Genomic DNA, 26,302 nt, shown 5'->3' on the forward strand with positions numbered 1-26,302 from the left:
TCTTCAGTCATGTAAAATGATGTAGAATTGCATGAAATGCGTTAATAAAAGCCACGAACATCAACAGTGAAGAGGTGACTCCGAGATACTGGCCTTCTAGGCAGATTTCATCTGTCCTGTGTCTGTGTTCTTTTGCCTATCTTAATCTCTTATTTTTTGGGGGCCAGTCTGAGATGTGGCTTTTTCTTTGCAACTCAGCCTAGAAGGCCAGCATCCCGGAGTCACCTCTTCACTGTTGACGTTGAGACTGGTGTTTTGCGGGTACTATTTTATGAAGCTGCCCGTTGTGGAATTGTGAGGCGTCTGTTTCTCAAACTAGACACTCAAATGTACTTGTCGTCTTGCTCAGTTGTGCACCGGGGCCTCCCACTCCTCGTTATATTCTGGTTAGGGCCAGTTTGCGCTGTTCTGTGAAGGGAGTAGTACACAGCGTTGTACGAGATCTTCAGTTTCTCGGCAAGTGCTTGCATGGAATAGCCTTCATTTCTCAGAACAAGAATATGCTGCCGAGTTTCAGAAGAAAGCTCTTTCTTTCTGGCCATTTTGAACCTGTAATCGAACCCACAAATGCTGATGCTCCAGATACTCAACTAGTCTAAAGAAGGCCAGTTTTATTGCTTCTTTAATCAGAACAACCGTTTTCAGCTGTGCTAACATAATTGTTGAAGGGTTATCTAATGATCAATTAGCCTTTTTAAAATTATTAACTTGGATTAGCTAACACAACGTACCATTGGAACACAGGAGTGATGGTTGCTGATAATGGGCCTCTGTATGCCTATGTAGATGTTCCATAAGAAATCTGCCGTTTTCCAGCTATTGTAGCTGGAAAACGGCAGATTTAACAATGTCTACACTGTATTTCTGATCAATTTGATCTTATTTTAATGGACTAAAAAAAATTATTTGCTTTCAAAAACCAGGACATTTCTAAGTGACCCCAAACTTTTGAATGGTAGTGTATGTGTGTCATAGGGTTGGGTTAGATTGATGATAAACATGAAACCATATCTGGATTGAAACGGAATGCTGTTGCCTTACTTTGCACAGAGCAAATGTCAGCGCCCTGTGAGATTCAATTACCCAGAGATTATATCCAACTATTCACACATTTCTTTAAAACCTTACTGTGGAAAGAGCATTAAAAGTATAGCATTGAAATCAGTCCACTAAGTCTAGAAAGTGCATCTCACTTGGTCTCAAAGACATTTCTGTGTGGGAAGCTTAGGTTACTGTATTTGTACATCTGGGTTCTCTACATTAAGTTTATTTGGTTCCCAGGAACGTAGCAATTAGTCAAGGCTTATTCTGGATCCCACTTCTGACACCAAATGTTACCGCCTGTGTGAAACCCCAAAGCTCTTTGCTGCTCATTTGGTGATTTTTTTTTTTTTAGGTCTCTAGCTTGTGGGCTTATTGACTTAGTGACTTATGCTTTGTGTACTATACTATAACTCATGTGTTGATGCGCCTAAAGCGTCCATTAAACAAGTTGAACCTGGAAGCTCTCTTGTAGCAATTTCATCATGGTTTCCAATCCCACAGTAGCTAGGCACAAAGACCAGGTGCTGTAAGAGCCACTATCAATGGACTCGAGCAGGAACAATGGTTTTCAGGAATACGTGTTCATTTATTATGCATCATGAATGTATAATTGATAACAATAGGTCTAGTAGGTTGGACACAGTATGAATACATGAGTAATTGGTTTGTAAGCCTATGAAAGGAACTACGCAAGCTTGACATGTAAAAAACTATCAGTATTGTATATTGATTTATTTCATTTACTCTCATATAAATAGTACACAAAATTATAGTTACACAAATAGAAAACACCCTGGCAGGTTGGTGGACGTTGGTTAATCCTGACCAGACCCCAACCCGAGAACTCCGTTCTGCCACCTCTTGGCCCTAAATGACTGAAATATAAGTGTAAATACTGTACATGGCAAAACAGACAGCACATTCAAAAGGCTGTGTTTGGTGTGTATCACGTGTCAAACTCGAGGCCTGCAGGCCTAATCTGGAGCCCAATGTGGCCCGTGGGGGGTTTGAGTAAAAACAAAAAATAACATTCGGGGGAGAGTCAACCTCAGTTGAAATGACTAAAACCCAAATTGAAACTGTAGAATTGATATTGCTCTAGATTTATACAGTCCCTTCACTCTTTCCAGGTTGCTAAGAATAACCAAAACAAAAGCTGGATAGTCAGGGAGCATCAAATTCCAGAATTTTCTTTTTTGTTTGGGGGGGTTGACACCCCCAGTATATATCAGTCATTTCCACATAGCCTTCCTGACACTTGGAATGATTTCAACAGTCCTTATTCAGTAGTCTTGGCTAATTGGTATGTCTATGTATGGAGATGGCTAATTAGGCTAGGTGGCGTCTAATGGTGCAGAAGGCCCGTCTCTGTCCTCTCCCAGGCTCATATGGTGTCACCATTTTAACCACTGACCTCTCATCCCCTCTCCCTATCGCTCTCTGAGTCTCCCACTCCTCCTGGCCCTGCCTCTCTTCCACAATCTCTCTCATCCTCTCCCGCTCAATCTTCATCTCCCTCTCTCCCTCCATCCTCTCCCTCAGCTCCTGCTCTCTCCGGCTCCACTCTTCCTCCAGCCTGTGATACATGTGAAGGGAGAAGTGCCATCCCCCGTTCTCCTGCAACATGTCCTTCACCCTGCTCACTAATGCCTCCACCTGACCCCTTCCCTCCTTTCCCTCCCACTGTCCCTCCTTGTTATCCAACACGTGGCACCTGTACCTGCACTTTTCCATCAGCCACTGCAGTGCCAGGCCCCCAGACTGGATATGCTGCTCCAGGCTTCGCCCCCTCCCCTTCAGTCGGTCGCCGAAAGTGAAGAGCACCATGGTGTGCCTCCACACACTAGAGGTCATAACCTCCATGCGCCTCTCCACCGCTTGCCTCTCCATCTCGGTGAAGTCCAGTAGGGGAATCACCAGGAGGACAACGTGGGGACCAGGGCCACACAACGACAGGGCTCTTAGCAGCTCTTTCTTCTCCTCCCTGGGGACGGAGTCTTCTGAGAAGCCCCAACCCCGGGCATCAATCACGGTGACGTCATGACCGGCCGCGGTTCCACTGGCAGCAGTGCTAGGCCCGCCCCCTCTGGTGTCGAAGGCTTTACGTCCAAGCATGGTGTTGCCACAGGAGCTCTTGCCTGTGCGTTTAGGTCCTACCAGGAGAAGGCGAACGTCAGAGGTGTCTGTGTCAGCTGGGAGAGAGGAGAGAGGGATGCTGTTAGAAAGGAACTCGTATCTGCTCAGACCTTAGCGCCAGAGTCCAAGAGAGTGGAGTGGGATAGTGAGATGGAGGAGACAGTGAGGAGACGTTAATGAGAGACAGGCAGGCTGTCAGACAACTATCCAGTAAAAAACATCTGCCAATGTTGCTCTGTGCCACTGGTTGAAAGAAGTTCTACTGCTTGTCAGTTTGTCATAAAAAAAGTTCAATAGAGGGGACTTTGCGAGACTCCAAGATCTGAAAGTTTTCTACACAATACACTACACGCATTCGCAACGAAAATTATATTTAATCTACCTCCATCTAGCCTCTCCTGACGTAGAACTTGATTGAGCGCATCCATTTGTACTTCGTAAACTCAGCAAAACAATGTCCTCTCACTGTCAACTGCGTTTATTTTCAGCAAACTTAACATGTGTAAATAGTTGTATGAACATAAGATTCAACGACTGAGACAAACTGAGTAAGTTCCACAGACATGTGACTAGCAGAAATGGAATGTGTCCCTGAACAAAGGGGGGGGGGGGTCAAAATCAAAAGTAACAGCAAGTATCTTGTGTGGCCACCAGCTGCATTAAGTACTGCAGTGCGTCTCCTCATGCACTGCACCAGATTTGCCAGTTCTTGCTGTGAGATGTTACCCCACTCTCCCACCAAGGCATCTGCAAATTCCCTGACATTTCTGGGGGGAATGGTCCTAGCCCTCACTCTCTGAACCAACAAGTCCCAGATGTGCTTAATGGGATTGAGATCCGGGCTCTTCGCTGGCCATGGCAGAACACTGACATTCCTGTCTTGCAGGAAATCACGCACAGAACGAGGAGTATGGCTGGTGGCATTGTCATACTGGAGGGTCATGTCAGAATGAGCCTGCAGGAAGGGTACCACATGAGGGAGGAGGATGTCTTCCCTGTAACGCACAGCGTTGAGATTGCCTGCAATGACGACGATGCTGTGACACACCGCCCCAGACCATGATGGACCCTCCACCTCTAAATCGATCCCACTCCAGAGTACAGGCCTCGGTGTAACGCTCACTCCTTCGACGATAAACGCGAATCCGACCATCACCCCAGGTGAGACAAAACAGCGACTCGTCAGTGAAGAGTACTTTTTTCCGGTTCTGTCTGGTCCAGTGACGGTGGGTTTGTGCCCATTTGCGACGTTGTTGCCTATGGGAAACAGTGTTTAAACCCTTGATAATGAAGTTCTGTGAAGTTAATTCGTAAAAATCCAAATATCTTTGAAAAACAGTGTCCTGAAAAAGGGACTTTTTTTTTTGTCGAGTTTATGAAAGTACACCCATTGGCGAAATCTTGTAATCATGAAACGTAACATTGCTAGTCATTCAGAAACATATTTTAGACTAAATGCTACCTGCACTTTAATCGACTTACAGTTGAAGTCGGAAGTTTACATACACTTAGGTTGGTAGTCATTAAAACTCGTTTTTCAACCACTCCACACATTTCTTGTTAACAAACTATAGTTTTGGCAAGTTGGTTAGGACATCTACTTTGAATGACACAAGTAATTTTTCCAACAATTGTTTACAGACGACAGATTATTTCACTTTATAATTCACTGTATCACGTTTCCAGTGGGTCAGAAGTTGACATACACTAAGTTGACTGTGCCTTTAAACAGCTTGGAAAATTCCATAAAATAATGTCATGGCTTTAGAAGCTTCTGATAGGCTAATTGACATCATTTGAGTCAATTGGAGGTGTACCTGTGGATATATTTCAAGGCCTACCTTCAAACTCAGTGCCTCTTTGCTTGACATCATGGGAAAATCAAAAGAAATCAGCCAAGACCTCAGAAAAGCAATGGTAGACCTCCACAAGTCTGGTTCTTCCTTAGGAGCAATTTCCAAACATCTGAAGGTACCATGTTCATCTGTACAAACAATAGTACGCAAGTATAAACACCATGGGACCACGCAGCTGTCATACCGCTCAGGAAGGAGATGCGTTCTGTCTTCTAGATATAAATGTACTTTGGTGCGAGAAGTGCAAATCAATCCCAGAACAACAGCAAAGGACCTTGTGAAGATGCTGGAGGAAACGGGTACAAAAGTATCTATATCCACAGTAAAACAAGTCCAATATCGACATAACCTGAAAGGCCGCTCAGCAATGAAGATGCCACTGCTCCAAAATCGTCATAAAAAAGCCAGACTACGGTTTGCAACTGCACATGGGGACAAAGATCGTACTTTTTGGAGAAATGTCCTTAATGACGATCGTTTGGAGGAAAAAGGGGGAGGCTTGCAAGCCGAAGAACACCATCCCAACCGTGAAGCACAGGGGTGGCAGCATATTGTGGGGGTGATTTGCTGCAGGAGGGACTGGTGCACTTCACAAAATAGATGGCATCATGAGGCAGGAAAATTGTGGATATATTGAAGCAACATCTCAAGACATCAGTCAGGAAGTTAAAGCTTGGTCACAAATGGGTCTTCCAAATTGACAATGAACCCAAGCATACTTCCAAAGTTGTGGCAAAATGGCTTAAGGACCACGAAGTCAAGGTATTGGAGTGGCCATCACAAAGCCCTGACCTCAATCCCATGTAAAATGTGTGGTCAGAACTGAAAAAGTGTGTGTGAGCAAGCAGGCCTACAAACCTGACTCAGTTACACCAGCTCTGTCTGGAGGAATGGGCCAAAATTCACCCAACTTATTGTGGGAAGCTTGTGAAAGCCTTCCTGAAATGTTTGACCCAAGTTAAGCAATTTAAAGGCAACGCTACCAAATACTAATTGAGTGTATGTAAACTTCTGACCCACTGGGAATGTGATGAAAGAAATAAAACCTGAAATAAATCATTCTCTCTGTTATTCTGACATTTTCACTTCTTTAAAATAAAGTGGTGATCCTAACTGACATAAAACAGGGAATTTTTACTCAGATTAAATGTCATGAATTGTGAAACTGAGTTTTTGAATATATTTGGCTAAGGTGTATGTAAACTTCTGACTTCAACTGTATATCTACCCTGTAAAGTGCACTTACCACCATTTTCAGGCGAACTCCAGCTCCCCATTAAGGTGGCTCAGCAGGCTGCAGGTCACAGTGGCAAATGTAGTAGTCCGTTTCACAGCGAACCCTCTGCTCCATAAAATTGTTAATTAGCATTAGTTAGCAAATACGCTTTTGCTAATTCACTTCGAGCCTATGCGGTCAGGTATTTCTTCACGAAACAAGTGCAAGTTAGTTGGCGTGTTTGTCTCAAGTGTAGAATGTATAATGACTTCAGAGATTGGCTCCTTATTGATATAAAGGACCTTTGCAAGCCCCTCCCCTTTGTATTGCAATAATACTTTCTTGCTGACTTGACAGCCTTGAGTAGTAATATGTTGCTGCTGTTAAACTCTTGTTTCTATGGTTACTGTCAGGCAATACCTTTCTGGTTATGTAACACACCGTAAAGGATTGTTTATTTTAAGACCTCTTGGATTATGTTCCAAGTTATTTTTGTCATTTTATGCGGCAACTCTTTCACTGTGGTTAATGTTGAATCAAGTTTTAGTGTAGGGCCAGCGTTTTATTGAGGAACTCTTTGCTATGATAAAATACCTGGGAATCAAGAAAATGATTGACCAAGTGGAATTTGGCAATGTTTTGCATGGACTGTGCGCACCCATTTTCTTGTTGGTAAAAATAGGTTTCACGTGAAAACGCTTATCTTAAAACACGCTGTTGCTGCCTTCCTTTCCCATGTCATCCTCTTCTCATTCCTCTTTTCCCCAACCCTTCCTCCTCTATCATCACCCTCAGTCATTTATCTGCAGTGCCAGTAACACAAGCATGTGCTCACTCTCTTTTAGCCTTTGGGGCACTGGGGGCAGATTTCTTTATGCAACCTCTCATTTGAATTATCTCTCTCTCTCTGTGTGTGTGTGTGTGTGTGTGTGTGTGTGTGTGTGTGTGGCAGATGATATGAATCTCATTGCCACCAGTGGGATAGTAACACTAGCTATAGTAATAGAAAATACTTCTCTATAGGTCTGTTATACTGTAGCTGAAAGGATATAGAAGAGAGAGCAAACACACACATACTATTTAGTGAGAGGTTGTATTGTTTTACTGCTGTGTACCTGACATCCACCTGACCGGTAGTTGATTTCCTTGTTGTGACCATAGCTTATACTGCCCCTTGTCCTCATGCAGGTGGCCTGGCTCTACATTCCAGCCTCCTATTCCACTCTGTTTACACTCCACACACACACACACACCCTTGCACCTTTGACAACCCCCAAACCTGCGGAAGTGTGTGTGTGTACTACCCCCTCTGAGTTTAGACTATACACTGACATTACTGGAAGAAGGTGGGTGTGTACCAGACCTCCCCCCCACCCCGTCTGTGTTTAGACTGCAGGCTTTCACACTCGGCATGTTTTAAACAAGTCATTACTGTTTGAGTGTTCACACCTTCTCTATTTTTCCTGTCGTATCCTTCTGTCTCTCTCTCGTTTCAAAACTATCTCCTAGATCCAACTGTGCTTCTTTGACGCTATCTCTCTCTCACTCACACACACAGAGACATCTTTCTCAGTTTACTCAGCTATAGCGTCAGCGAGGCATTAATTCAGTTTTTCTGTGTGAATCACTGGAGAGCGGCACACATGAAGGAAGAGTGTGTGTGTGTGTGTGTGTGTGTGTGTGTGTGTGTGTGTGTGTGTGTGTTCAGTCTCATCGCCTTTGGGACACCTCAATCACACCGACTCGTATTTCTCTTGTTAGGTTTCTAACTGTGGTTTACATATGTGTGTGAAGAGTGGCGAGATGAAAAGGGTACGGTGGAGGGAGCGCTGTAGGTTTGAGAGTAAGGATGGAGGAGAGCTGGAGGGATGTAGAGCTAGAGAAAAGGATCGATGGAAAGAGAGCTGTAGCGCTGAAGGGATGAGCGGAGTGAACAAAAGGGACAGGGAGATGGATGATGTTCCCCAGGCTCTGGAGTACAGCACGTCTGGTGTGTGCTGAAGGTACAGTACAGCTCCCAATGGAGCTCAGTATTTTGTGTGTGTGATTCCCGAAATCTGTTTGAGGCCTGCTCATATCTGACATCTCCATCCCCAAGCATGTATTTGCCTCACCTGTAATATCTCACAGAGCCCTGGGTATGTGCTGTGACCAAATCGATTGCATCTTTGTCCTCACTTGGGACGAAAGTGTGTATAAGTGTGTGTGTGTGTGTGTGTGTGTGTGTGTGCTTTCATGCCCTCTTTCTGGGTTCTTTCATCTATGTGAGATGACTTTGTCTACTGCTAGGAACTATACACATTACATGACCAAAAGTATGTGGACGCCGGCTCATCGAACATCTCATTCCAAAGTCATGGCCACTAGTATGGAGTTGGTCAGCAGTAGGATTGTCCAGGTCTGATGTCAAGGATTCTGACCTTGGTGGGTCAATAGGTTTCCTACCCAGGCAGAATAGAAGTAGGAGGGCAAACTGAATTGTTCCCTCCTGTAAAATTACCTCTCCGTCTCTCTAGCTCATTCTCTCGTTTTCTTTCTTTCCTTCTCCTCTTTCTTTTTCCTCTCTCACATTCATGCTTGCTCAGACACTACACACACACACACACACACACACACACACACACACACACACACACACTACCCCTGAGTATGTGATTTGATTTGAAAGCTTGAAGATGATCGGACTGTATTTTCCTCTCAGACCTGAGTCCCTTGCTTTCATCGGCTCAATAATGAGACCCCACCTGAAGTGTGTGTCTTACCCTCAACTTTACCTCTACCCATGGGTGGCCCTCTCTTCCACGTTTAGATAACTGTGCACTGTCCTCCACTCCTCTCTGTTTGGTCAGAAACAGCACTGTCAGTGTGTTCTCTGGTAATGATGACTTAAGATGGTAGGGGGTGGATAGGTCACACATAACATGCTGCCTATGCTTGCAGTGCTGGGAATTTCCGCACCCATACAGTTCACCATCAAAACTGACTCCTGCATACAAGTTTACGTCACATGTTTTATTCATGAGTGAGAGAGTGCATATCAGGGAGACCATGAGCGAGTAAGACGGAGACAACGAGAGGAGGAGGAGGAGGAAGGAGAGAGAGCTGTCGTAATTTCCTGAACATAGTGACCCAGACTCTGATCCTGTTCGTTTTCACATCTGGTGCCCCCATTCTCCCCTCCATCTTTCCTGTCGTCAATTTTTCCTCTCTGTCCCTCTCTCCCTCACTCACACTCTCTCTTTCATCGACAGTCAAAGTTGGTTTACTTTGTGTCCACAAGGTTTTGATTTCACTCTGTTTTTAAGTGCTTTAATTTTCTATCAAACCACTGCAATAAGCCCCTCGCCCCTTCAAGCCTGCCTAATGATGATGACAGTACTTCATAGTGCCTGTCAGACCTTGTTAGCATTCTAAATCATTCAATCTAGAATAAATAACTAGAATAAATAAAATCCTGAAGATGTTTTATTTATTTTTTATGGATCAATAGTCAGATGGAATAAAATATATGCCCACTTCAGACCTGCTTGGGAGGTCTTCCCAACTCCTATGGTCAGTGTAACGCCAATGACAAGACACTACCACAAACTGATCTTGGACCAGGCTACTTCAGCCTTGCTTGGTGAAAGGCATCTCAGGGACATGCTGCCTTTAGAGAACCAACAACCTCATTTCTTTCACAGGACACTAACTGTTAAGAGATTTACTGTAATGTATAAAAAGCTGTGGCCGGTGAGGGTTTGTTTATATTACCCCTCACCAGCCCTGCCCTGTTCTGTCCCTGAGTGGTGCTGGACACCGCTGGCAGGAGAGTAGAATATCAAAGCGCAGGAAGTTGGTGTTGTGGATAACATTGGGTCCCCGGTCTCGTGTTGTTGGCATAGGAGGAAGTAATGTGTTCTGAGATGTCGTTGGCCGTTATTACAGTATTTATTTCACCGCCTGTCTATTGTTTTATTGAGGACAATTATGGGTGTGTAGTGTGGGTGGAGGGGAGGTTAGTGTGTGTGTTTATGACTGTTCTCTCATTTGTTTTTGTTATTTTCGGGCAAACTAGGTATTTTCTATTGATATTAGCACAAACGAATAAACCAAAATGCTAGTGCTTTATGGAATCTTGGAGTAGCTTGAATACACAGCCCTCTGCCTTTTTATGCCTATGAGTGTACAAAACATTAAGAACACCTTCCTAATATTGAGTCCCCCCCCCCCCCCCCCCCCCATGCCCTCAGAACAGCCTCAATTTGTCGGAGCATGGACTCAACAAGGTGTCAAGCGTTCCATAGGGATGCTGGCCCATGTTGACGCCAATGCTTCCCACAGTTGTGTCAAGTTGGCTGGATGTCCTTTGGGTGGTGGACCGTTCTTGTTGCGAGTGAAAAACCCAGCAGCATTACAGCTCTTGACACAAACCCGTGGGTCTGGCACCTACTACCATACTTCGTTCAAAAGCACTTCAATATTTTATCTTGCCCATTCACCCTCTGAATGGCACACATACACGATCCATGTCTCAATTGTCTCAAGGCTTAAAAATCCTTTAACCTGTCTCCTCCCCCTTCATCTACACTGATTTTGAAGTGGCTTTAACAAGTGCCATCAATAAGGGATCATAGCTTTCAGCTGGTCACTCTGTCATAGAAAGAGCAGGTGTTCCTAATAGGGATGCACGATATATCGGTGAACATATCAACCAGGTCGGCCAGTTGAGAACAAGTTCTCATTTACAACTGTGACCTGGCCAAGATAAAGCAAAGCAGTGCGACACAAACAACACAGAGTTGCACATGGAATAAATAGACGTACAGTCAATAACACAATAGAAAAAAGTCTATATACAGTGTTTACAAATGGCGTGAGGAGGTAAAGCAATAAATAGGCCGTAGTAGCGAAGTAATTACAATTTAGCAAATTAACACGAGTGATAGCTGTGCAGATGATGTGCATGTAGAGATATTGGGGTGCAAAAAGTAAATAAAAACAATATGGAGATGAGGTAGGTAGATTGGATGGACTATTTACAGATGGGTTGTGTACAGCTGCAGTGACCGGTTAGCTGCTCAGATAGCTGATGTTTAAACTTAGTGAGGGAGATAAGTCTCCAACTTCAGTGATTTTTTTTAAAATTTATTTATTTTTATTTCACCTTTATTTAACCAGGTAGGCAAGTTGAGAACAAGTTCTCATTTACAATTGCGACCTGGCCAAGATAAAGCAAAGCAGTTCGACAACATACAAAAACACAGAGTTACACATGGAGTAAAACAACATACAATCAATGATGCAGTAGAAAAAAATAAGACTATATACAATGTGAGCAAATGATGTGAGATAATGGAGGTAAAGGCAAAAAAATGCCATGGTGGCAAAGTAAATAAAGTATGGCAAGAAAAAAACACTGGAATGGTAGATTTGTAGTTTGAAGAAAGTTAAAAGTTAAAATATAAATAATATGGTGCAAAGGAGCAAAATAAATAAAATAAATAAATACAGTAGGGGAAAAGGTAGTAGTTTGGGCTCAATTAAAGATGGGCTATGTACAGGTGCAGAGATCTGTGAGCTGCTCTGACAGCTGGTGCTTAAAGCTAGTGAGGGAGATAAGTGTTTCCAGTTTTAGAGATTTTTGTAGTTCGTTCCAGTCATTGGCAGCTGAGAACTGGAAGGAGAGACGACCAAAGGAGGAGTTGGCTTTAGGGGTGACCAGAGAGATATACCTGCTGGAGCGCGTGCTACAGGTGGGTGCTGCTATGGTGACCAGTGAGCGGAGATAAGGGGGGACTTTACCTAGCAGGGTCTTGTAGATGACCTGGAGCCAATGTGTTTGGCGACGATGATGAAGTGAAGGCCAGCCAACGAGAGCATACAGGTCGCAGTGGTGGGTTGTATATGGGGCTTTGGTGACAAAACGGATGGCACTGTGATAGACTGCATCCAGCTTGTTGAGTAGGGTATTGGAGGCTATTTTGTAAATGACATCGCCGAAGTCGAGGATTGGTAGGATGGTCAGTTTTACGAGGGTATGTTTGGCAGCATGAGTGAAGGATGCTTTGTTGCGAAATAGGAAGCCAATTCTAGATTTCACTTTGGATTGGAGATGATTGATGTGAGTCTGGAAGGAGAGTTTACAGTCTAACCAGACACCTAGGTATTTGTAGTTGTCCACAAATTCTAAGTTAGAACCGTCCAGAGAAGTTATGCTGGATGGGCGGGCAGGTGCAGGCAGCGATCGGTTGAAGAGCATGCATTTAGTTTTACTTGTGTTTAGGAGCAGTTGGAGACCACGGAAGGAGAGTTGAATGGCATTGAAGCTCGTCTGGAGGGTTGTTAACACAGTGTCCAAAGAAGGGCCAGAAGTATACAGAATGGTGTCGTCTGCGTAGAGGTGGATCAGAGATTCACCATTTTTGCAGAGAACTGGAAGGAAAGGTGGCCAAAGGTGTTGGCTTGGGGATGACCAGTGAGATATACCTGCTGGAATGCATGCTACGGGTGGGTGTTGTTATTGTTACCAATAAGCTGAGATAAGGCGGAGCTTTACCTAGCAAATACTTATAATTACCTATATAATGTAGGTACGCGACGTAATGACGCCAGGTAAAATGTTACGCTATACATGCAACGCAGCATTCCTAACCTAGCCCACAATGTCTGCTGTGTGGCTTGAGCAGTCATTTGAAAGAGTAAGAAAATTTCATTGAGGCAACTTAAATGCGAAATCCATTAACCTCTTACATCTAGACGTTCTGCTAGCGGAACACCTGCTCCAATATCCAATGATGGGCGTGGCGCGAAATACAAACTCCTCGAAAATCCGAAAAAACTTCAAATATTCAAACATATGACTATTTTACAGCATTTTAAAGACAAGACTCTCCTTTATCTAACCACACTGTCCGATTTCAAAAAGGCTTTACAACGAAAGCAAAACATTAGATTATGTCAGGAGAGTACCCAGCCAGAAATAATCAGACACCCATTTTTCAAGCTAGCATATAATGTAAAAAAAAAAAAAACACAGCTAAATGCAGCACAAACCTTTGATGATCTTCATCAGATGACACTCCTAGGACATTATGTTATACAATACATGCATGTTTTGTTCAATCAAGTTCATATTTATATCAAAAAACAGCTTTTACCATTAGCATGTGACGTTCAGAACTAGCATTCCCACCGAACACTTCCGGTGAATTTACTAAATTACTCACGATAAACGTTCACACAAAACATAATTATTTTAAGAATTATAGATACAGAACTCCTTTATGCAATCACGGTGTCCGATTTTAAAATAGCTTTTCGGTGAAAGCACATTTTGCAATATTCTGAGTAGATAGCTCGCCATCACGGGCTAGCTATTTTGACACCCACCAAGTTTGGTACTCACCAAACTCAGATTTACTATAAGAAAAATTGGATTACCTTTGCTGTTCTTCGTCAGAATGCACTCCCAGGACTTCTACTTCAACAACAAATGTTGGTTTGGTTCCAAATAATCCATAGTTATATCCAAATAGCGGCGTTTTGTTCGTGCGTTCAAGACACTATCCGAAGGGTGACGCACGGACACGTATCGTGACAAAAAAATTCAAAAGATTCCATTACCGTACTTCGAAGCATGTCAAACGCTGTTTAAAATCAATTTTTATGCGATTTTTCGCGTAAAATAGCGATAATATTCCGACCGGGAGTCGTTGTTTTCATTCAAAGACTGATAATCTAAAATGGACTCTTCACGTGCACACGCACGCCCGTCTCATTGTTCTCAGATCGACCACTTACCAAATGCGCTACTGTTTTTCAGCCATGGCCTGCAGAGTCATCATTCAACGTTCTGGAGCCTATGGGAGCGTTAGAAAATGTCACGTTACAGCAGAGATCCTTTGTTTTGGATAGAGATGACAAAGAAGGCCAAGAAATGGTCAGACAGGGTACTTCCTGTACAGAATCTTCTCAGGTTTTGGCCAGCCATTTGAGTTCTGTTATACTCACAGACACGGTTCAAACAGTTTTAGAAACTTTGGAGTGTTTTCTATCCAAAGCTACTAATTATATGCATATTCTAGTTTCTGGGCAGGAGTAATAACCAGATTAAATCGGGTACGTTTTTTATCCGGCCGTGAAAATACTGCCCCCTATCCATAACAAGTTAAAGCCAAGATAATGGCGTTCATTGCCCATGACAATCAACTGTTCTCTGTCGTGGGTGATGTTGGCTTTTGCCGACTGGTCAAGCACCGGTACACACTACCAAGAGCACTATTTTTCAGACGTCGCCCTACCAGAGTTACAAGGTAATAGCGTCACTGCTATTAGCTTCATGACATACATACTATAGAACGCCGTTTGGGTCTTTGTGTGTCAAAAAAAATACAGTAGCACTGTCAAAGCTGTACAAAAAAAGGTCTGTTAAATAGTATATTTTTTGACACGCAAAGACCCAAACGGCTTTCCATAGAAATTCTGGTTGAGAATGAAACGACTGAACAAATGAACAACGAAACAGCAAGTAAGTGAAAGAAAGGTTTTGATTATGTTTTATTGGTAATGGGGGACATACGTAAATGCCAACAAAATAACTTTTTGGTCAGTGGTGTGTTTGTAACCTTTATTTAACTAGGCAAGTAGGTTAAGAACAAATTCTTATTTACAATGACAGCCTACCCCGGACGACGCTGGGCCAATTGTGCACCGCCCTATGAGACTCTCAATCACGGCCGGATGTAATACAGCCTGGATTTGAACCAGGGACTGTAGTGATGCCGCTTGCAATGAGATGCAGTGCCTTAGACCGTGTGTGTGTGTGTGTGTGTGTGTGTGTGTGTGTGTGTGTGTGTGTGTGTGTGTTAACAATTTAACTGTACTAGAATGCTTAAAAGGGCAGCTAAAATTTTAAAAATCAGTTATCGAGATCGTTTTTATTGGCAAGGAAAATGGCTGATATCGGTATCGCCCAAAAATGTCATATTGGCGCACCACTAGTTCCTAATGTTTTGTACACTCATGTACAGTTAGCGTGGCTACCTGTGGTTGCTACAATCCGATAACCTTTGTTTTTGTCATCCTTACTGGATGTCTAACTATTTACTGGATGTGTCTGTGTTTTGTATGACTCCCATTGGAGAGAGACCTGCATTGGCAGCTTTTGCTTGTGAGAGCTCATTAGCTCTGGCTGCTGTATTGTACTGTACCGAGGAAAGAGGATTATCTGTCTCGACAAACACCCACGTGTTGACACTGTACTGCACTTAAGCAAGTTTCCCCAGAAATGTAGAATTTTGAATAGTTAGCATAATGCTAACGCTACAATATGGGGATTTCCCACGGGATCTGCAGGAAACTTTAGCCATTGAATGAGCATGTGAAAGCTGTCGCTGGTCCTGTACTCTATCAAACTGCAGTAGACTGCTTCTGTATTCTTGGCCAATGGAAAGTGCCTTGGTCCTGTTAAACTACATGAGTCCTGATAAACCTATAATCAGCCCCAGCCGTTCCTCTCCTACATACTGTAGCTAGCACTGATGTACTGGGATCAGAGGAGAGCCCTTTCTATCCACAGTGGGAATCAGTCTCATTTGTCCTTGAGAGAGCCTCAAAGCCTTAGCTTGCCTCTGTAAATATGCCAGTGGCAGAACTGGGAAGCTGGTCAAATATTAATTCTGCAAGTAATTTGCTCCTGTTGTAATGGGTGTGGGTGGCAGTGTGTGCGTTTGTAGAGTTTATTTGCGCGTGTGTATTCGCAAGTGTCTATATGTCCGTTTCAAAATCTGTGTCTATATGTCCGTTTCAAAATCTGTGTCTACCTGTCTGTTTCCACATCTGTGTCTACATGTCTGTTTCCACATCTGTGTCTACATGTCTGTTTCCACATCTGTGTCTACATGTCTGTTTCCACATCTGTGTCTACATGTGTTTCCACATCTGTGTCTACATGTCTGTTTCCACATCTGTGTCTACATGTCTGTTTCCACGTCTGTTTCCACATGTCTGTGTCTACATGTCTGTGTCTACATGTCTGTTTCCACGTCTGTGTCTACATGTCTGTTTCCACGTCTGTGTCTACATGTCTGTTTCCACGTCTGTGTCTACATGTCTGTTTCCACATCTGTGTCTACCTGTCTGTTTCCACATCTGTGTCTACCTGTCTGTTTCCACATCTGTGTCTACCTGTCTGTTTCCACATCTGTGTCTACCTGTCTGTTTCCACATCTGTCTGCGCGTCTGTTTCCACATCTGTCTGCGCGTCTGTTTCCACATCTGTGTCTGCGCGTCTGTTTCCACATCTGTGTCTGCGCGTCTGTTTCCACATCTGTGTCTGCGCGTCTGTTTCCACATCTGTGTCTGCGCGTCTGTTTCCGCGTCTGTGTCTGCGCGTCTGCGTCTGCGCGTCTGTCTGCGCGTCTGCGCGTCTGTGTCTGCGCGTCTGTGTCTGCGCGTCTGTCTGCGCGTCTGCGCGTCTGTCTGCGCGTCTGCGCGTCTGTGTCTGCGCGTCTGTGTCTGCGCGTCTGTGTCTGCGCGTCTGTGTCTGCGCGCGTCTGCGGGTCTGCGTCTACACGTCTGTAGTGAAATGCTTGTGTTCCTAGCTCCAACAGTGCAGTAGTGTCTAACAATTCACAACAATACACATCTAAAAAGTAAAAGAATGGAATTAAGAAATATATCAATATTAGGATGAGCAATGTCGGAGTGGCATTGACTAAAATACAGTCTAATAGAATACAGTATATACATTTGAGATGAATAAACATTATTATTGAAGTGGCTAGTGATTCCATGTCTATGTATATAGTGCAGCAGCCTCTAAGGTGCAGAGTTGAGTAACCGTGTTTATATACAGTACCAGTCAAAAGTTTGGACACCTACTCAAACCCTGGAATTTCTTTATTTGTACTATTTTCTACATTGTAGAATAATAGTGAAGACATCAAAACTATGAAATAACACATGGAATCATGTAGTAATCAAAAAGTGTTAAACAAATAAAAATGTATTTTATATTGAGATTTTTCAGAGTAGCCACACTTTGCCTTGATGACAGCTTTGCACACTCTTGGCATTCTCTCAACCAGCTTCATGAGGAATGCTTTTCCAACAGTCTTGGGGAAATGTAGAAAATAGTCAAAATAAAGAAAACCCTTGAATGAGTAGATGTCCAAACTTTTGACTGGTACTGTGTGTTTCTACATGTCTGTCTGTGTTTACATATCAGTGTCTACATCAGTTTGTGTTTTCATCAATCTTTCCCACTTGTTTACGTTTCCAGGCAGCTTGAGAGACAGTGGAAGTCAAGGAGACATTCAATCCATAACAAACTTCTTCCAAGGTGGTGACCCAGAGAAGGTTGATCGACCCCACTAATTGCAATGTAAAAAAGCAATCATTGAACAATTCTGATGCGTCCAATTGTTATCGTCATCCTGTAGCTGCAGTGTGTATGTATGTATGTCCCTTGAATACAAAAGGCATGGAATTGAATGAAAGGCATACAATTGGACGCATTGAATTGGATGCTGTTGGAGGCTATGGAAATCATATGATGCGTGGGTTCTTTTCCATGTTAATCGCTAATGGTAGCCTCGGGGGAGAACATGTGTGTGCCTCTTCACAGTACTGTAATGTGTATGACTCATAGGAAAGCCACCATGACTGGTAAGGGTGCACTATTAGCAGATCAAACACTGGCGATTCTATTCCCTTGGAAAAGAAGTAAAGAAGGGCGGAGGGGAGAAGGATTGGGTTTCATACAGCGTGGGATCTTCTGTCTTTCTGCCAGATTGTTTAATGCAAATACACCTGATCTGCACACTTATCACAGTGGAAAACCTCCTGTGTATGGGTCTCTACCTTCCTACCAGTCTATCTACCTCACTTTATCCCCCCCCTCCACCTGCAAACAGTGCTTTCATATTTGTAATTGATCTTAATATCGATCAAGTGTCCATCTAGCTTTTCCCCTGCCCGTTGTCTCTCTCTCTCTTTCTCTCTCTTTCTCTCTCTTTCTCTCTCTTTCTCTCTTTCTCTTTCTCTCTCTTTCTCTCTCTCTCTCTCTCTCTTCCTTTTAAATCCATCATATTAGATCAGGGTTTCACAGTGGATTTATTGTCAGTCCCTTCAAAGACTGCTGATGCAGCATCCTCTAATCCAGCGTTTCCCAGCTCCAGTCCTCGAGTACCCCCAGCAGTACACATTTTTGTTGTAGAACCTCATTCAACTCCTCCGGGACCACAATGAAAAGGTGTGCTGTTGGGGGGTACTCGAGGACCGGAGTTGGGCAACACTATTACAGGATTCTGCGAAAGCACTTTACACCGGCTGCCTTTTGAAGGGACTGACAATAAATCCATTGTGAACTACTGTCTATTCGCATGTCACTAAGGAGTGTCATGTCAAGCGCTCCATCAGATGTGGCTCCCCTCCCACTACAGTAGACTTGACCTGGCCTGATAAACGAGTTAGCTGCTTAACCTGACTCGCCTCGTTAGTTTATCAGCTAGCATTAATAGATGCTGCTGCCGTTATGTTGAAATAATGGCTTTGTGAGTCACCACTAAGGGTATCTTGGGTACTTATGTACTGTAATTGTGGTGGTAATTGATGCCATCATCATACCGGACCAAATTAATAGTTAATGACTAGTGATGTGTAATGACTGGATATTTTCTTGTCATTTGTCATCCGTGAAAGCAAGTGACTATATTTGATGTGTAAAATAGCTGTGTTTTCATGCGTCTTACGACGAAGGGTTGGCAAATCTGTAGCTGATTTGCTACGACATACTGCAACGTGTAGCTTTATAAACAGTTTTATCTAATGGTGTTTTTTGAGCTGTGAATTTCCCAACAGTGGTACAGTATTTCCACTTCCCACCACTTAATATGTCCTGAGCTGTCTGGTGTCTCGCCTCTTGATAAACTCTCTGACCCATCCTTCCCTTGATCAAAGACTACTAGCTGCACTAATCACGCAGGACTGGATCTCTTCGATTACATTCCCAGTGGGATCCACTGAGGCATGACATCTTGTGAGGGCTTCTCTAACTTACTGGTCTCCTTTTCATTGACGTTCAAGTCATCAGCAGACAAGCATAGGGAGTTCAAAGACGTTGATTGATCGGAGCGGAACGTCCTAGTTTAGAACATCTGCCTTTAACATTTTTTTTTTTTTTAATGGAACCTTCTACCAGGCTGTTTAGGGGAAACCTGGCTGTCATCATTCCCTCAGAGCTATTCGAAAACCATCTAGTGCTCCCCAAAGAGAGATGGGTGACTCAGTTCTACTGGTGACTCTCCGTATTCGCTAAGCTCCTGAGACCGGCGCTGCTGTAGAAAAGTCCCCACGCTACTGAGCACTAAAGAGTTTTGAGCGTGCTCAAATTAATTGGATTCGCTACAAAACGTGCCCCTTTTCTGATATGTTCAGTCCCTCAGCTTGTCAACCGGGCGCCAGAAATTGCTTGAGCAATAATCATAACGACGAACCAGGAAAAACCCTATCCTTCGCCTCCCCCAAGTAGTTATTTTTTCTCTGCAGAAGAACAAATTATTATTTTTCCCCAGCTAATGGGCAGTTGATGTCATAAATGAAGACGAAGCATGCTACGACTTATCAAACGCAGGAATGTGCACATCCCTCAAACAGATGGAGTGGTGTCTACAGGTCTGCACTCTCTCTGAACCGTCTGCCAGGAGTATTTGGGAGTTTGGCAGACTCTACTTCATAGGGCATATAGCCTCAATACCTGGCTGAAGACTCTTTCTTTTAACAATGCTTCATTGTTGACTGGAGAGCAGTGACACATTGCTCCGGATGGTCCTCGAAGGCCCGAAGTGTCTTCCGGTTTTCAACCTTTTCCTTTTATACCTGATTGATAAGTCTGTAGACTCTTTAGCCAGTCAATAACCTTAATTGATCAATTAAGTTCCAGGGAGAAATGAAAACCAGCAGGACTGTGGCCCGCATAGACTAGAGTTGTGCTCTGCTGCCTTAGTGAGACGATGACAAGTTGGCTGAAGCAGACTGGAATGGAGGCTCTAGGGTACAGTGACATTGTAGCATGTTTCTGTCCTCTGCTATGTGGGGGGCGGCACTTCACACTTTCGATAACGCCAGGGCTTAAACCATACAGCGAGCACTATGTACAGTATGTGATAACCATACGTTGGTATATTGTACGCCTGAAAGACCAGGACACATCTGGAACATCTTGGGATATATAGATCCTGATGTACAAAGCATTTTCACTGGTCCATTTTCAGAAGGAAACACGGCATGAAAGACCAATAAGAGGGAACTAAACAGATCCTAAAACAAAAATATAAATTCCATGTTTGGCCGCCTTGTTTTTTTTGGCAAGTGTAAAGGCGTGGTCTTGCCCGCACTGTGGTGCAGTGCGTCTGAAATGCTTTTAGGATTTGGCAGAGGGAAGAGAAGACGCTGTCTGTGTGCCCTTAGTGCCAGTATGACAGAGTAGCCTCCGTTGGCTAGTCAGGGGGTCTTGACAAATGGTAGGTCTACTGTACCACTGGAAGACGGATTGCACTCTGCAAGGTTACGCTGAGGACAGTATCGAGCAGCTTTGTTCCAACCCGCTACTAAAACACCAGATTTTGCCAACCGCTTAATAATCAAGACCTTGTTTTGCTGAATCTGGAGTGGTTTAGTGCTGCGCTTGAGCAAAAGCCTGCCCACACCGTCTTTTCATCGGCAGGGTTTTTGACTACTGATATACCGTTTAGACTTAGGCAGGTTTTAGAAAGTGCCTCGTGTTCCTTGAAAAATGCTTTCTATTAGCGCCAAGTATTTGTCTTTTTTTCTCGTAGCTAGCACACTGAACATTACTACCCGTGTTTTGTGCTTTCAGGTGCACGTTCAGCTTGCCGCACCCACTTTTATTGTCAAGACACGTGCACGCGCACTCTCCCATTACCTGGGGGCAAAGCCAGCTTAGCATCCGTTTTTTTTATCCTGTTGTCTATATTTAGCCAAGATAACGAGGGCCTTGTTATTTTATATGCTTTGAGATTCTGGTTCAGCATTAACCTGACAGAGCTGGTTCTCATGCTCACACTCCCGGCGGGCGGTGTGTGTGTGTGTGCCACCTTGTATCACCTAGTGCTTTACTCACCCATTGTAATTCATAGCGTGTTTCCTCTATTTACTAGAATAATGGCATCTGTTGAACCCAGTTAGTCTCCCCCTCCTATAATGGTATGCATTTGCTTACTGTTATTTGATAAGTGCCCACTCCTAATAGCCATGCAGTAGAGAGCGCTGTGCAGAGGTGGCGACTCTTTCTCAACACCTGCTTATTGTTACAGGAACACAGTATGGTAAGAACTGTGCCTGAACGTATTGTGTAGTTTGTATGTGACGCGTCTCTGTCTAATGAGAAGTGTGGGAGTGTGTATTGACGAATTACCGTGTATCGATAACTTTGAGCACGTGGGTAAGTGTATCATGTGAGACGGACAAGTCTCTAACGCGTGGGGTTAACCTTGAGCTCAGCGACGCTGGTAGGAGAACAGGTGGGAGGTTGGTGGGGGTGAGTGTTTTCCTACAGAAGGACAGCAGGGCGAGACGCTGGCTGTGTCGACCAGGTCTGTTAGAAATGGGTATGTCAATGTTGTAACTGCCAGTTCCCTTCATTTGAGTCACTTCAACAAACTCTGAGGCGAGACCCCGTTTTGTTTGTTCGTTTCAAAGCTCTTTCTCCATTTTTGTGGCTTATGGATGAGACCAATGGGTTAGCAATTATGGGTATCGATCTGAATTGTGCTCACTGTTTCACAGTTTTATTTCAGTGGCCAACGTTTCAGTTTCTGGTTTCTTTGTCAAAGCTGTACTGTAGCACGACTGTGGCGTTGCGTCCCTCAGGCAACAGCACGTGGCATGTCACCATACACTCACTCTCTCTGTCTCTCTGTGTCTCTATCTATCTATCTGGATGAGTGGTACCAGAGAGAGCAGTGAAGCGAGAGCCCGATCTCTGCCCAAATCTGTCCACGTTAAGTAGTTATTTAATTATTAAGCCGGTGAGGAGTTTTTGTGTTGGGGCCAGTGAGAGCGTGTCGATATGACCATTAAATGCTATTTTGAAACGTGAGGCTTATTTGATCTAATAGAAGTTGCGTAATTCTTAGGTTGTTACAAGGGCACTGATAAGTGTGACATCCCGGCAAATTTGAGGGGAAAAAACGCTTCATATCGGAGTTGTCTCTGTTGGAAGTTGGAGACGGTCTATGTATAGGTCAGCAGATCTGACTGTCCGTTCAATACGGGCGGTTCATGTCAACACCTCTCATTGAATATTCCCCAAAAAATACTCAACGAGATGTATCCACCAATCCGCTCTGTGGACAACAATTCCCATTGTTAAGGCAGAGACATCAGCATCTCGTCATATATCCATATTTCTGGTGCTGTCCATCTCTGCGCCCCGTTTCCCGCCATCTTCTATCCCTGGGCCAACCTCCACTGGCACTGATGGCAAGGGTCACAGAGGTCATGGGCAGGGACATGCTCCTCACCCATCCCAGCCATCCGCCCAACCGTGTGATGTAATTAAGCCAATCAAAGGTTTTGAATGTGAGCTATTGGGCCAATCGGAGAGCGGTATGAGCTAATGAGCTCACGGCAAGGTTGAAATAGAACATTCAGGGACATGTCCCCCACCCCCTCCCAACCATCCACCCAACCGTGTGATGTCAAAGGTTTTGAATATGGGCCAATCGGAGAGCGGTATGAGCTAACGGCAAGGGTGAAATAGAACATGTAATTTCAGTTAATTAGATAAGGTTGCTGTCCCAAAACACTACAATGCACAACGAAAGTAGTGTTGCCGTTGCCAACCCTTCCAGTTCAGCCTAGAGTCCCCAAGGAATACAACTCCAGTATGAGCAGTACAGCTATTACAGGATATTCTAATGAATGCCCGACTGAAAGGAGTACATAGAATGTAATCAATCTCCCCGATTATTTGTATTTTTTTTTTTTTTGATCTGAGTCAAAGTTGGCAGCCCTACATGAGTAACTCATAATTCACTAGCAACAATACCTTTCATCAAAACCTGCAGGAGACGAGTCAAACAGGACCGTGAAAATTAACACTGTCCCTTTTTAGATTGGCATTTGTAATTAGTTTATCCAAAGGTGGCTCCACTTCACTAATAAAATGTCAACATGTGTTTTCATGATGGTGTAGCTACCTGTCCTTGTCTCCTCCTCTTCACCCGATCAGTATGATAACACCCATTCTTTTCACATACTAGTAGTCCAGAGGGAAAGGAGGCTAGTAAAGAAACCTCAAGGGTATTGGGATGCAGCCCAAGACTTTTAATATAATGATAGTTAAGAGTGAATGGACACACCAGTAAACAAAGACATTGAATCGTTTTGGGATGCAGCCCAAGTTCTAAGGTTGTAGAAGCAACGCATTTGTACTGTAGGTGTATGGGTCATGGCTTAGGGTCTTTATGGGGAAATGGGTCTAGGCAGATGGGAGGCAATAATGTCATTCTAGCAACCGGGCTGCGCGTGTAATTTATAAGGCCTTGTGAAAGGGAGCAGGCACTAAAGGTGATCGATGGGAGCGTCAGCTGGAAAGTGGTAGGGAGAGGTGAATTACAACATTGCTTGGGTGCTTCTCTTTTATGCATAGTTAAACACATACAGTACGCAGATACATACGCACGCATGCATGCACTGATCTGATACACTTAACGCTGGTCTATCGACGGATCTGTAGGCAATTGGCGTAGCGACTTCATGAACATTCTGTTGTCGTCCGATATCGAACTTGTCATTATGAAAAAGTATAAAGCATGACATCAGCGGCCCAGTGCTCCAAATAGCATGCATACCTCTATTTTAACACCAAGAAACCCATCCTTTTTTAAAACAGAATTCAGTAAATGTCAATCTAGCAAGCCATGCAGCTAAAAGTAATTTTCTAAACAATGTCTTGGTTCGTTGCTCGCTAACTATAGCTGACAATCTCTTAACTTACTTTTTATGCATTATTACAGGAAAATAAACTGACATTATCATTATTTACAAGGTAATGGCGAGCTTACAGAAAATATCTTCATGCCACAGTGTGATGAAATAAAAGTAGTTTATTCTATTGGGGAATTTTAGAACTCCTACATCTTGGTCTGGTTGCTGTGGCAGTCCGGTAACCACGACAACAGATGTTGCTACAGTCGCAGAGACTTGAACTGTTTTTATGTCTGTGCCACAAGGAAACTGGCAGTCTACACTACTCTACAGACATTCCACCGGAGTATAAATGAAACGTTTTGACCAGTGACACTTGTCACTTATTTTCTACAGACATGTCACACTGTCAGATATCCTGTTTCCTTGTCACGAACAGTAAAATGTGAATTCTCTATTTTGCTGACTTTTTTTTAAATTGTAGAAACCACCAACTAACCTTTTTCTCTTCCTGGTTACAGCGGAGCCCCTCCCCCTGATGGACCTGTGTCGTCGGGCCGCCCGGGTAGCGTTGGGCCGAGAGCGCCTCCAGGAGATCGAGTCCCTGCCCTTACCCCAGTCTCTCAAGAATTACCTGCAGTACCAATGACCAAACCACGCTCCACCAACTGGGACCATCTGGACGGAAGCCATGGCGAACTAAGTGTGATGGAAGATAGACAGAATGTCAGGGGGGGTCGAATGAACAACGGCGGATGCCGGAAGTGGAATGTTTACGTTGTGGGATAATTAAGCTCTGCGATGAATAGATAGACACTTGTGTTCAGGTTTTTGACCCAGAGGATGATTGATACTTTTGTTCGGGGTTTTGACACGTTTGGACTTTTACAATTATTGATGGCTGTAGCTCTCTTCCAATGAAGCCCCTATTTCATGGACTGGTATGGTCCACGGTCACTTTGAAGTATGGGTGTTAGGAGACTACTGCCATCTGCTGGTTTGAGTGAGAACGGCGCCTAGAAAGCACACACTAAATACCCCGGGAGGCCTTTGAAATCATATCACTGCTACTGGATACTCTATAGTCAGTCTCCTACAATGTCCTGTCCAGTCGGCAGGCAGACACAGGACTTTTCTACAGGGCTCAGATGTGTTTCGGTCCATTTCCAGTTCAATCTGGCCTGGAGCCCACTGTAGCTCACTGGTAACATACAATATCTGCCCCGTTGTCTTAAAGGACCCATTAAAGGACTATGCCAGTTCTGGACTTACACATCTAGTTTTTCTGGATCTATGTCAAGTAATGCAAGGGGAAGAAATGGCACAGCAGCCATTTTGGGAGGGGGTGTGGATGACCACACACCATAGCAGTCATCTTTTTGTTTTCTCTAGAAGGCTTGAGTCACTTTTATTTCTGGGTTTGTACCCTATATTTTATTCTTAGTGTGGATTCTGATTCTGACGATAACGTTACGATGACTGTTTATTTATCATGAGGTAGTTTCTTTTTTTTTAATTGATCATGGTTACGTTCAGGTAAATATACTACACCGATATGGGAGATGATCAGCGCTGTCACCCTAAGGCTTTTTAAACCGGATGCTGCTTTAATTATTATTATTATTATTATCATTATTATTATACAATCACTGATGGTTTTAATCTATATCTGCCTGCTTGGATGGGAGACCAGGGCCATTCGGGGGCATACACAGTGGAATGTATGGGCAGTGCTGTTAGCAGATCTGAAATGTGAATAAAAGCCAAGTGAATGAAAAAGCCATTTGTTTTCTTGGATGGTAATTTCCTCCATATCAAGGTTGGGCTGCCAGCTGTGTGTGTCTGTGTGTGTTTAGGGAGGACGGGGGAGTGTGTGCGTGTGTGTTTCTTTTTGGATAAAAGCCAAGGAAGGCAGATTTGTTTTTTACCTGTTTTTCTCCCTCTTTGTTTATACCGTCAGTCACGCTCAGGGGAAACCAGGGCATCCTCAAATCCAGCTGTGACAGTTTGTGTAACCTCGTCATCCCTCGACCGCATCTGACTTAACTCCCTACCCCCTCTCTGCATCGCTACCTAACTCTCTCAATCTCTACCTACCCCTATCTCCATTTACCTA

At 43.8% G+C, this 26,302-nt stretch overlaps 2 protein-coding genes across 5 annotated transcripts in view; one reads left to right on the plus strand and one right to left on the minus strand.

Annotated features, from left to right (window-relative positions):
* LOC115156759 (SPRY domain-containing SOCS box protein 4) overlaps nt 1-25,969 on the plus strand; it is a 110,713-nt gene extending 84,744 nt beyond the window's left edge. For all 3 annotated transcript variants that reach the window (XM_029704421.1, XM_029704423.1, XM_029704422.1), the window contains one exon: nt 24,708-25,969. In XM_029704421.1, the coding sequence (XP_029560281.1) occupies nt 24,708-24,835 (128 nt within the window). In that variant the 3' untranslated portion in view covers nt 24,836-25,969. The remainder of the gene's footprint in view (nt 1-24,707) is intronic.
* On the minus strand, nt 1,610-6,519 carry LOC115156758 (GTPase IMAP family member 7). Of its 2 annotated transcripts, none has more exons than XM_029704419.1 (2): nt 6,283-6,519; nt 1,610-3,236 (listed from the first exon to the last, which is right to left on the minus strand). In XM_029704419.1, exons 1-2 carry the CDS (start codon nt 6,311-6,313, stop codon nt 2,374-2,376), a joined length of 894 nt encoding a protein of 297 aa, XP_029560279.1. In that variant the 5' UTR covers nt 6,314-6,519; the 3' UTR covers nt 1,610-2,373. The 2 variants fall into 2 exon arrangements, with proteins under 2 accessions (XP_029560279.1, XP_029560280.1); XM_029704420.1 differs by having other exon boundaries at nt 1,610-3,228; nt 6,281-6,519.
* Nucleotides 25,970-26,302: the final 333 nt, after the last annotated feature.

Source organism: Salmo trutta, chromosome 21 (assembly GCF_901001165.1).
Source record: "Salmo trutta chromosome 21, fSalTru1.1, whole genome shotgun sequence".
Lineage (NCBI taxonomy): Eukaryota > Metazoa > Chordata > Actinopteri > Salmoniformes > Salmonidae > Salmo > Salmo trutta.

Excerpts from the sequence above, each read along its gene's own strand:
- LOC115156758 (XM_029704419.1), bottom strand. The coding sequence starts at position 6,313 with ATGGGGAGCTGGAGTTCGCCTGAAAATGGTG. Across the intron at positions 3,237-6,282 it reads GAGTTCGCCTGAAAATGGTG|CTGACACAGACACCTCTGAC; the intron begins GTAAGTGCACTT and ends CCTCTCTCCCAG.